This window comes from Ceratotherium simum, chromosome 8, assembly GCF_057802395.1.
Source record: "Ceratotherium simum simum isolate JZ-2026a chromosome 8, ASM5780239v1, whole genome shotgun sequence".
In the NCBI taxonomy this organism is placed as follows: domain Eukaryota; kingdom Metazoa; phylum Chordata; class Mammalia; order Perissodactyla; family Rhinocerotidae; genus Ceratotherium; species Ceratotherium simum.
Genome location: NC_141907.1, coordinates 72,878,662 through 72,891,015, shown reverse-complemented (window position 1 = coordinate 72,891,015; position 12,354 = coordinate 72,878,662). Strand labels below are relative to the sequence as shown.

The 12,354-nt window shown below is 38.8% G+C and overlaps 1 protein-coding gene across 11 annotated transcripts in view; it reads left to right on the top strand.

Annotated features, from left to right (window-relative positions):
- FAM13A (family with sequence similarity 13 member A) overlaps positions 1–12,354 on the top strand; it is a 346,516-nt gene that overhangs the window by 289,926 nt on the left and 44,236 nt on the right. For all 11 annotated transcript variants that reach the window (XR_015552950.1, XM_087434589.1, XM_087434588.1 and 8 more), the window contains 2 exons: positions 11,036–11,112; positions 11,498–11,540. Coding sequence is in view for 10 of the 11 variants with exons in the window: in XM_087434589.1 (XP_087290715.1) it covers positions 11,036–11,112; positions 11,498–11,540 (120 nt within the window). In the remaining variant the exon portion in view is untranslated. The remainder of the gene's footprint in view (positions 1–11,035; positions 11,113–11,497; positions 11,541–12,354) is intronic.

Genomic DNA, 12,354 nt, shown 5'->3' with positions numbered 1-12,354 from the left:
GAATTTTTAAATCTAATCTTCACAAGTAACCACAAAGCAAGAGCCAGGGAACATAGCAATGACCAGTATTTAGACTACATCCTGCAAGTTAAATTGTGCCTCTTAACTTCCCACTTATTTTTAACCTTCTAATTTTACTTTCCCCACGTGTCCTCCAAAACATTTCCTGCTCCATTCCAAGTTCTTTACACCTTGACTAAAGATTTGTTTCTCTAGCCAGAAAAAAAAAGATTATACGTAATTATACGTCTTCTATGTACCAGGAAATAGTTCAGATCCTGAGGATACAACAGTGAAAAGAACAGGGAAAAATTGCTGCCCTCAAGGAACTTAAATTCTAGTAGGGGAAACAGACCATAATCAAGATAAATAAGTAAAGCTTAAAATATTTTACATATCAATAACTACTAGGAAGAAAAATAAAGCAGGAAGTGGGGACAAGGAAGTGTGAGGGGCCTGGGGATGCAATTTTAAATAGAGTGGTGAGAGAAGGCCTCCCAAGAATTTGACGTTTAGTTATAAAGATCTAGAGCAAGTAAGGAAGCAAGCCATACTGTAATAGCAGGTGCAAAGGCCCTGAGACAATCATTTATCTGGAATGTTCAAGAAACCATAAAGACACCACAGTGAGCTAAGTGAAGGAGGTAATGGGGGAGAGAGGGCAGATTAAGTGGGGCCTCATAGATCATTGTAAGAACCTGCCTTTACTCTGGGTGAGATGAGAATCCATTTGAGAGTTCTAGGTAGAATGGTAATCTGACTTACTGAAATTTGGTTTAACTACCATGCTGAGAATAGACAGTAAGCAGGCAAGGGCAGAAGCAGGGAAACCAATTAAAAAGCTGTTGCAGTAATCTAGGTTTGGGATGATGATGGTTTGAACTAGGGTGATACCAGAGCCAGCACATAGTGCCTTGCAGGCTGTACAATGCACTACTCTAGGGGGCACTGTTCACATCAACTAAAACGTGAATGGTTCCTCCTGCAGTAGTGCGTTGCAGTAGTTATGAGACAGTGGATGGATTCTGGATATATTTGAAGGTAGAATTGACAAGATTTCCTCACATTACCTATGGGGTATGAAATTTATAGAGGAGTCAAAGATGACTCCAAGGTTTTTGGCCTGAGCAACTAGAAGATTTGTGTTGCCAACTTACTAAGATGGAGAAGACAGAAGTTTGGGGATAATATCATGAGTTCAGTTTGGGACATGTTAAGATTGAGCTGCCCATCAGATATCTACAAGGAGAGGTCAAGGAGGCAACTGGATTTCTGGGCTGATACTTTAGGGAGAATATTGTGGCTGGAGATGCAGTGTGGGAGTCATCAGCAGATAGAGGGTATTTAAAGCCGAGGGAGCGAATCTGGACAGAAAAGAGAAGTGGCCTCGGGGACTGTGAGCCCTGAGGCACACCAGCATTTAGGAGATGGGGGAGGTGAGAAGGTACCAGGAGAAGAGACTTGAGAAGGAGCAACCACCAAAGTACAGAAGAAGCAAAGTAGAAAAACAAGGCGAGTTTGGTGTCTTGGAAGCCAGATGAACCCAATATCTCCAGTTGGAGAGAGGGTCAGATGATTGGTCGAGTAGAAGACTGAGAGTTTGACCGTTAGAATTAGCAAGCTGGAGATCACTTAAGAAGAGCAGTTTGGTTGGAGAGATGGGAGCAAAAGCCGTTTTCCAGAGAAAATGAGAGGAGAGTAACTGAAGACAGGAATAATTTCCCAATGATCTTGCCAGCCCACAACACAGCCAAAAAGGAGAATTTGCTGTCAACCTAAAAAAAAGCATCTTGTAGATTTGGAATCTCCAAAGTGGGAACAATCCGGGCACTTTCCCCTTTGTCCTTTCACCTCTCGAGGCTGTCATGATGAGCCGAGACCAAGAGACTACACATAATTCAGAGCTCAGAAATTAGTGGAGGTAAGTGGCATTAGAGTGTTCTGCCGGGGCCGGCCCCAGGGCTTAGGGGTTAAGTGCGCGCGCTCCGCTGCTGGCGGCCCGGGTTCGGATCCTGGGCGTGCACCGACGCACCGCTTCTCCAGCCATGCTGGGGCCGCGTCCCACATGCAGCAACTAGAAGGCTGTGCAACTACGACATACAACTATCTCCTGGGGCTTTGGGGGAAAATAAATAAATAAATAAAAATTTAGAGTGTTCTGCCGTGTCTCTGTCAACTCCTTGCTCACAGCTGTGCGCTTCAATCTCTCTCAGAAGGAAACCGCGTCCCGTGGTTTACTCTGAGGAGCTAAGACAGCCAGCTTGTGTTTCAGCAACTTCCCTAACTCCTGCTTCACAATTTCTCTAGATCTCTACTCATTTTATTTTCTCACCTGCTCAAATGATAAAGTGGTTTTTCTAAATTCTAAGGTTAACCTCTAAGGTAAAGAAGTATCTTTGGAAATCCTATTTTCTACATTCTTCTCCCCACCCTGCCCCATGTATGTGTACAAATATATAGACATACACATACACACACACACTTTTCATTGCTTCTTCTCTATTGGCTCATTTCTGTTGGCCTAGAAAAAGTCTCTATCTCTAAAAACTTGCTCTCTAGGGCACGATTTAACAGTTTGAATCCAAAGCCATAACTCAGTCATGCATTTTATCCAATAGTCTTGCTTTTGCTACTCTGTTACACTGACATAATCTTAAATATGGAAAGACTATAAGTATTAATATGCTCATCACAAGGATGTCTGCAATCATAGAGAATTAGAAGCGATTTAAATGTTCAAAAGTAGGTGACCAGATAAATAACATTTGTATGTCAATTCAATAAAATATTATTTAATGATTTAAAATTATGGTTCTGAAGACTATGTAATAAAATGGAAAATCTTTGACAAGTCATATTTTAGATTCTTTGCATATATTATTAATTTTAATCCTCCTGATAAAGTAGATATTTATTATCATCATCACCTTCATAATGAACATGAGGAAAATGAGGCATAGGAAATTAAACACCTTGTCCACAGTCACACATAGTGGTAGAGCTGGGATTCCCCTATATTCTTCCTCAATATTAAAAGTAGGTTATGAAGCAATATCTATAGTGCATGCATTTGTGTATGTGTATATATTTATATATATGTATGGATATCTATATATATATAAATGTTCATTCCTATGAAAAAAGATGGAAAGGAAATATACCTAAAAGTGATTGTATTAGGTGGTGGTGGTAGTATTAGAGACAATTGTTACTCCATCCTGTTTTCCAAACATTTTATATGTGATTATACTAATTCTATAATAAGCATTACATTTAATATATAAAAGACAAAAACATAGCCTAATAGCTCTCTTATTCATAAGCAACATCTATTTAATGCCATGTACACCCTCTGTAATCACAGGCAGGGTTCAAGGAAGGAGCGTAGGTCTTGCCATCAGAACTGAAATTCAGTTTCAACTTTATCGCTTAGTAACTATGGCAAGTGGGAATGTTAGCTTCAGTTGTTTCATCTGTAAAATGGGGAGATTAATATCTCACTGTGGTTTTTTGTGAGATTTAAATGCAACAAAATGTGCTCAAGAACAGGAAAACCCGCAAACAGTGCATATTCAAGTTCCTTTCTGTCCCTCTGCTCTGATATTCAATCTCTTTCCTTCATTTTGCTGTCAAACATTTTGAACAGTCTGCACTTGTTAGTTCCAGTTCTTTTCACGCTTGCTCATCAACCCCTGTAGTCCCGGTTCCACCTCCACTTCTTTGCAGAAACTGCTTTCAGCATGTCACTGGTTGGACATGTGGTGGGAACTGGCCTTCTAAGACCCCTGTGCTATGACGTCAGCTTGGTCCTTGGCATCCCTAAATCCTTGTGGTGCTTGATACTTTGTCCCTTTTCCTCAGAACTCTTCCTCCCTTGACCCCAATGATGTCGACCTCTCCTTGTCCTCTTACCACAGTGATTATATTCTTCTTTGCTATATCCTTCACTGGCTAATCTTCCACAAAGCATGCTTGGGTATAAATGTTACCCAGATTTTTATTCTCATTATCTCTTTTCCATTAGCACTCTGGTGATCAAAACAGACACACTTGGGGCTTGCCTGGTGGCATAGTGGTTAAGTTCACGTGCTCCACTTCGGCTGCCCGAGGTTTGCAGGTTGAGATCCCAGGCTCGGACCTACGCACTGCTTATAAACCATGCTGTGGCAGGCGACCTACATATAAAGTAGAGGAAGATGGGCACAGATGTGAGCCCAGGGCCAATTTTCCTCAGCAAAAAGAGGAGGATTGGCAACAGATGTTAGCTCAGGGCTAATCTTCCTCACACACACACAAAACTACAGACACACTTTCTGCCATCCTGAAGTTTACGTTTTCGTGGAATGAAAGTAAATATATAGTCAGACGGCGACACGTGCTGTGGAGAGAAATGAAGCAGAGTGAAAAAGGAGGTGGTGGGAGGTTGAGGATTGATGTTGTACAGGGGACACTCAGGTCAGATCTCACTGAGAATGATATTGGTGCAGGGACCTGAAGGCGGTAGGGGAGTGAGCCATCAGGATATCTGGGGAGAGACTATCTAGGCAGAGGGGACAGCAGGCTTGGCCTGTTGAGGATAACCAGAAGCTGCTGTAGTTGGAACAGAGTTGAGGGAGGAGCATTGTAGGAGATGAGGTCAGACACGTAGCAAGAGTCCTGATGCCTTAAGACTTTGTAGCCGTTTTTAGGTCTTCGGCTTTTACCTTGAGTGAGATGAAGAGCTATTAGAGGATTGAAGGGAAGAAAGTCATTTTCTGATGTACCTTTTGAAAGGATCACTCTGGTAACTGTGTTAAAAATAGCCCACAGGCAGTAAGGGATAGACAAGAACTAAAGCAAAATAATTGACATAATCTAAGCAAGAGATGATATCCATTTAGGCCAGGATGATAGCAGTGGAGGTGGTAAGAAGTGGTCAGACTATGGATGTATTTTGAAGTAGAACCAAGAGGATTTTCTCATGGATTGGATGTGGGATGTGAAGAAGAAGGCAGGATGACTCCAAGATTTTTGGAATAGCTAGAAGGATGGAGTTGCCATTTACTAAGATGGAGAAAACTGTTGGTGGGGTAAGTTTGGAGTAAAAAAATCATAAGTTCTATTTGGATATGTTGACCTTGAGATGTTTATAAGTAAAGAAGTCAAGTTGGCAGTTAGATATCTGAATCTGGAGTTCAGGGGAGAGATGAAATAAATTTGGAAGTCTTTGGCACACAGTTGGTATTTAAAGCCTTGAGAGGGCCGGCCCCGTGGCTTAGCGGTTAAGTGCACGTGCTCCGCTGCTGGCGGCCGGGGTTCGGAACCCCGGGCGCGCACCGACGCACTGCCTCTCCGGCCATGCTGAGGCCGCGTCCCACATACAGCAACTAGAAGGATGTGCAGCTATGACATACAACTATCTACTGGGGCTTTGGGGGAAATAAATAAATAAAAATAAAATTAAAGCCTTCGAGAGAGGCTGAGCTGACAGCTAGGGAATGAACAAAAAGATAGGGTCCAAGGACTGTACCCTGGGATACACCAACATATAGAAGGTAGGCTGATGAGAAGGTACAAGCAAAAGAGATTAAGAAGCAGCAGCTAGCAATTGTCAGTACAACATGGGGTCAAGAGCCTTAGTAGATTTGAGTCAGAAGAAATCAGAAGAAAGAAATTTGAATAGTAAGTGAATGATAATTTCTCCTATATCTAGCTAACCCACATCTACATTGATGGGAGCTGTTTTGGTGGGAAGAGGGAGGAAAAAGACTAGTTAGATGGGTTCAAGAGAGAAGAGGAGGAAGTGAATTGGGTACTGCAAATATGGAAAGTCAGGTTTTGCTCTATAGAGTGAAGACAAATAAGGCAGCAGCTAAAAACAATGCAAGATCAAGAGAGGTTTTTTAAAAGGCAATGATATTACAGGGTATTTGTGTAAGAGAAGCCAATAGAGAGGGAGAAATGACGATGCAATAGAAAGGGATCCATTGAAGGACCCAGTTTTTGAGTAATTGATAGGGCGTGGGACCTAGAGGAGGGGTTTGATCATAAATTACTTTAATCTAAAGACCGTCTCATCAGAAACTTGAGCGGTTTTCCCCCACTGCCTCCTGCACATAACAGCAAAGGTCCGTCCCTACGTTCTAACCACAACCTACCTTTCCTCTAAGAAAAATGATTACTCTCCTAACTTTTTAATCTCTCCATGTTTATGCACACAACTAGATTCCTTTCCTTTGTGTACTACTGAGTAAGGAAAGAATGTGCTGGCCACTGTGAATTTTATGTCTTGTCGATTAATGTTTAACATTACTATTCAGATAGAACCTATCTTAGAAATGATGATAATATTAACAGTGTAACAAACTACAGTTGGAGCAGTAACCAAAATACAAAAGTCGTGATGATAAGGACTGGTGTCGTCTGGTTCACCATTCACCATTGTACCCCAATGCCCAGCATAGTTCAGCACTCACAAAAAATGTGTTGGAAAAAATGAGTGAATGAATGGTTGCCATATTGTATAGGGTAACTTGTATAACAAAAAGACCCAAAAAGCAATGTTTTGAACACAGTAAAAGTTCTTTTTCCCTCGACAATCTAAAACAGGAGTTTAGGGCCCAAGAGAGGAGTGGAGGACTTGCTCCACGCAGTTTTTCAGGGACCCAGGCCAACTGCCTTTGTGCCATCTTCAGCAGGTAGCTTCCAGGGCACTGTGGTGGTTTTGATCTCCGTTCCAGCTCACAAAAGGACTGAACATCGAGGAATGTACCTGGCGGGTCAGTTTATGGGCCACACCTGGAAGCCACACACATGGCTTCTCACATCCTGTTGGAGAGGAGTTAATCATGTGGCCATTGCTAATTGCAAACGAGGCTGGGAAATGTGTGGTTGCTGGGCATGTGGCTACTTAGCTACCATAGAGGAAAAGTAGAATGGATTTAGGTGGGGCCAGCCCCGTGGCTTAGCGGTTAAGTGCACGCGCTCTGCTACTGGCGGCCCGGGTTCGGATCCCAGGGGCGCACTGACGCACTGCTTCTCCGGCCATGCTGAGGCCGAGTCCCACATACAGCAACTAGAAGGATGTGCAACTATGACATACAACTATCTACTGGGGCTTTGGGGGAAAAAAAAAGGAGGAAGATTGGCAATAGATGTTAGCTCAGAGCCAGTCTTCCTCAGCAAAAAAAGAGGAGGATTAGCATGGATGTTAGCTCAGGGCTGATCTTCCTCACAAAAAAAAAAAAAGAATGGATTTAGGTGGACAGCTAGCAAGTTCTTCCATAGACATCTGCTTACAGTACCAGTAGTTCTTTTTGAATATGGATTAATTTATACAGTTTTAAGCAGTAAAACATAAAAGGTACAAAGGGTACAAAAATAAATTCAAATATGCCATTAATCCCTTGTTAATGAGAATATGTCAAATATTCTCCTTGTTGTAGAGATCAAGGTTAGAATAATGAACCTGTTTTGACTAGCAGTGTTTCACGCAGCCTTCAGACTGAGCTGTTTGTACATTGAGAGAAGGTATTTTTTTAGTGTCCTCTATAACGGCTTTGTCAACATTTTACAGTTTTAGAAGACAAATTTGTTTTTGCTCCAAGTGTTTTCAAGTGCTTCAGTGGTCAAACAGGTTTTGAGCCTAGGTTTCAATGCCAAAACAGAGAGGGGGCCAGGGTAAAGAATTGGAAATAAATTCCACAGTCTAAAGCTAATTTTTTCAAGGCTTTTGCTCTTTTTACTTTTGAGGTTAGTTTTATAATTGAAGAAGGTGGGTCTTAAAATTCAGTTCCTTCTGACACCCAAAAATTGTACAAATAAATTATAGTAAATCTCTGTGTTTTGAAAGTCCCTGGTAGCACTTAGCTGAGGCAGAACTTTATGGATTATAAACTAGACTTGATCTGTTTTATTTTTTTTAAAAAAATGCAATTCAAAAAGCAATTTTATTAAATTACACTTAAAGTGTAATTTAAAGTCATAATCTTTTCTTTGCTATTTCTTAAAATTACCTATCACTTTTAAAAGATCCTAACTTTATAAGACTAATTAAAATAAAAGTTAATGCAATAACACATTTTGTAAGAATTACATTACTTCAACCTTTCATAAATGAAAACATTAATGAACTACTCTTTTACCACATCTAGAGAAGCGTTTGGGACATAAAACAGTTCAAACCTTCCAAAGACATTGAGTCAGTATTTTCTCATAAGATAAGTACTACAGAACATTTGAAAGTCCAGTAACGTACTTCTCGTACAATGGAAGCATTCTACATTTCAGCCATTATTTTGACCTGTACATTCCATTGTCCCCTTCCCCCATCTCAATGAAGAGGGGGAATTGCTGATTTATTTCTTCATCTTAGTCTTCCCTCCCTAAACCTTAGGCAAAGGACGGAAATTAGAATTTATCAAATGTTTTGCACCCATGGAAATAGGTACTTCTGTTACTGTGCTCATAGATCTTTACTACCTTCGTTAGTTCCATTCTGAAAAAACTGGGGTAGGTTGCCAGTTGTAACACATTCTTCACATGTCCCTGTTTCCAGAAGGTGTAGGGGCAACCCAACTACCTCAGCAAAGGAACACTGTGCACTTGCATGTGGCTTTAGTGAAAGCAGACCATGAATAGTCAACAGTCTCAAATGCGTGGAGGACAACATGAAAATTGGGATTCTTTTAAATCTTTAGAGAGGAATACTGAACAATATTGAAAGTCACCCTTTATCAATGGCATCTATGAAAACTCAGATCCTTTGAGAGTTCTTAACCATATGGATCAAACATTTTTTTAAAAGTGGGATAGAGGAGGGGGTTGAAGAAGTTATTGCTTGTTTTAAACCTGGAGATCAGCTAAACTTTCTCACATTTCGCAACTGCTTTTTGCAAAGCTTTCTATTGTATAATGTAACTCTCTTTTTTCTGTAATTCTTGAAACCTGTATTGATTCTATCTTGGTTTTTTTCTCTTTAGGAAAAAAAAAATCAATCTTCTAACACCTTCTAACTGAAATATCTTTAAATTTATATAATGCTATTATGGTTTATTTTCTGTTCTCTCTTTCTGAATATTTCTTAGCCTTAATCTGAAGATTTTTATGTCCCCTGAAATAGTCATTTGCATATAATTATAAATGTATTTCTTTGACATTGTATTAAAATGATTTGAAGGTAAAGGGTTGTGCCTTCCCTAGGAATTCACATGTCAGAACTTCAGGAAAACCTAATGCTATTGCACTAGATCTTACACTAAAGATTTTGATAGTCTATTGAAGATTACCAATGAGAACAAACAAAGATTCTTTGTTATAGATATATCCCTCTTTATCAGGAAGATCACATTCAGGAAGTAAGAGTAATTGTGCTTTGGTTTAATGAGACCCATTTTAGAGAGGCCTCTTCTAACTCAAACTGTAGAGGTATAAAAATGTAACTATAATTGAATGTTGTAATTATTTTTGATTTCTCAGATCCGTTCTAAAATTATCTATGTAAATTATCGAAGCATGTAAATCGATGTTCAGTCATGGCAGATACAAACACTGTCTTTCCAGTTCCTGGGACATTGTCTTAACTGTGGACAAATAGTAGTAAAATATTTTCCTTGGGGATTTCATAGTTTTAGAAGTAATAATAACAACGTCAACAACAATAGCTAATATTCATTAAATGTACCAGGTATTATACTAGTGCTTTATGTTTATTATCTCATTTAATCCTCGTGACCACCCTATGTTAAGTATTGTTGCCATCTCCATTTTCCAGATGAGGGAACTGAGAGTCAAGTAGAGTCATACAGTTGGTAAATGATGGAGCTAGGTTTCAAACTCAAACATTCTGACTCCAGAGCCACCATTACAACTATTATGTTATGCCATCTCCCTTTGTTTCTATTCTTGGATGGAGCCTAGGGTTTTAAACTTTAAGAATTCCAGACAAGTTGGCCAAATCAACAAAAATGGAAATAATTCATCCATCTACCAAGCCAAAGATTAGTTATCCACTCTAATTATATGTTTATTTTGTGGAGATTTTTGTATATCTTAATTTCATGGGCTTATTATGAACCTTAATCAGATTTACTTTGCAAAGGGTTTTTCATACTGGGAAGTTATAAGTATGTAGATGAACACATGTTGCTTCAATATGTGTTCGTCCTTTATTTCAATGACACAGAATGGATGGATTGTGCTTAATGTCCTTTTAATGCAGGTGTGAATCTTTAAGTTCAGTGAAATTCAGGTCCAAATCTCCAAGGCAGCTATGTTTTTCAATCTACTGAATGTAAATGTGCTTTTGTTTGCTTATTTGTCATCTTTGTTCATGGGGATGGCTTACTTGTTCTGTGTTCAGTCATCTGAATTGTATTTAGGAAGCATTGCCCATTTTTAGAGAGGCAGTCAAAAAATCTTACAGATATGCCTCTGGTTAAGGATTAAGCCCCCTTGGTCAGCCTGAAATACATGCTATTCAATATAAGTTTCCTGTTTATACTTTTTCCATGTTGGCTAATATAAAGATTAACATAAAATATCACAGAAAGAAAGGTTCTTAAGTTAACTCCATTTCTTTTCATGGATATTTTACAGCTTAAGTATAAGCTGCATATTACCCCAGATCATATTGGCAATATATACAGAGAAGATGTTAAATAAGGAATGAATGTTACATTAGTTTCTGATGAGATTTGAGGTCAGATTCCTAAATTCTAGTTCTAATGCCACCCTGATATTCTGTCAATCTGGGTTTTGCTATGTTTACCTATAAAATGGGGATAATACCTAACAAGGACATCATAGGGCAGAATGACCATTTCTTGATGCTTTCAGAAATCTTCATTAAAGGGATGATAAAGTTCAACATACAATTTTATGCAAGCAGCATATAATAAACTGTCATAATTTTACTAGTTTTAACAAAGATAGAAATATGAGGACTGGAATTAACTTATATCTGCATATCATCTGATTTTTCTATGTTAAAGGAGGATCTGTTGTTGGATATTTCTTACCATTCCTACTGGGCAACCAATGATTTGTTTTGTTACAGAATATGGAAAGTCTCAATTCCACACCATCTCATGAGAGGGCTGGACCTGATGATGATGAACTGATGTCCGATGAAAGGTAATTTTAGAATTTTCTCCTCACATTGTTTATAAGAATATGAATAGATTTGTTTTTCATTTAATGCAATGTGCATTATAAGAACTAAAAAGAATAGAATTAAAGGACTATATGTTTACCAACAGTATTTCATAGCAAGGAAAATGCTTAGAATGGAAAATCTATCACGATGCTGTAAAGGAAAATAACCATATTCTTGTTTGTGTTTCTAGTTTTGTTTTATTTTGATAATTTTTTGTTTTGTTTTTGATTTTCATAAGAATTTGATTTAGAGATACTCAGCCTACTTTTAAAATAAATTGAATCATAATTTCAATGGATGAAAAACATTGTTATAAAACAGTGACATTTTATGATATTTTATTGTTGTTGCTGTTGTTTATAGCAAAGAAAATGAAAAAGGTGGCGGACACACCCAGCATTTTGAGGTGAGTAGCTAACGATTAAGACTGTGACTGTGACAGGACGGTCGTACATTCTTGAGGGTACGTGTGAAGTATTATTAGCTTGTCAGTAAAGGATAATGAGATTAAGTGACAGGACTGTGACTGGTTAGAAAGGCAAGTATCGAGATGCAAAGATTCCTTGAGAAATCATAAGAACTCCACTCTTTTGCTTTTTAAATTCTTTTATTTTGCTTGTGAAGATAAACTTCAATAGCATGGAGATTTCTCTTTAGATTTTTCCATAAAATGAAACAAACAAAAAGCCAAAGCTACTGGTTTGATTTTTCCATGATTTTATGCACTTTTTAAGTGATTGAAATAAATAGGTAGTGAGTTTTAGTGGATCTGTCACAGGGATGGTCTCATTAATTTTTAAATTAACATAAAATCAGCTTGAGTTATTAAATGCAATTCGCTTTCTGAGTTTTGTGTCTCATTTTAAGTAAACAACAGAGAAAAAACATGTAACTACCTTATGTTGTCTCTATCTCGATGTCCCACTTTCTCTGCTGGCCTCCCTGCTGACCTCGGTGTTGGGTTTTCCTTGCCCCCGACTCTAGTTTCCATTCGTTGTGTTCAACCTCAGTTTTCAGTCATGGATATGTATGTAATCTACTACTGCCAAACGCTGCCCACTGCACTGCAGTCTTATTATCAGCTTTTTGGGGGGCGAGAATGAAGACTTTTCTCAACCTGTTCTTGGATTCTGACTCTTGGTTTATTAATTATACATAGAACTCTCCCTCTAACCCAGTGAATCCTAATCTTTGTTGGGCACTGACCTAATTCACTGAGG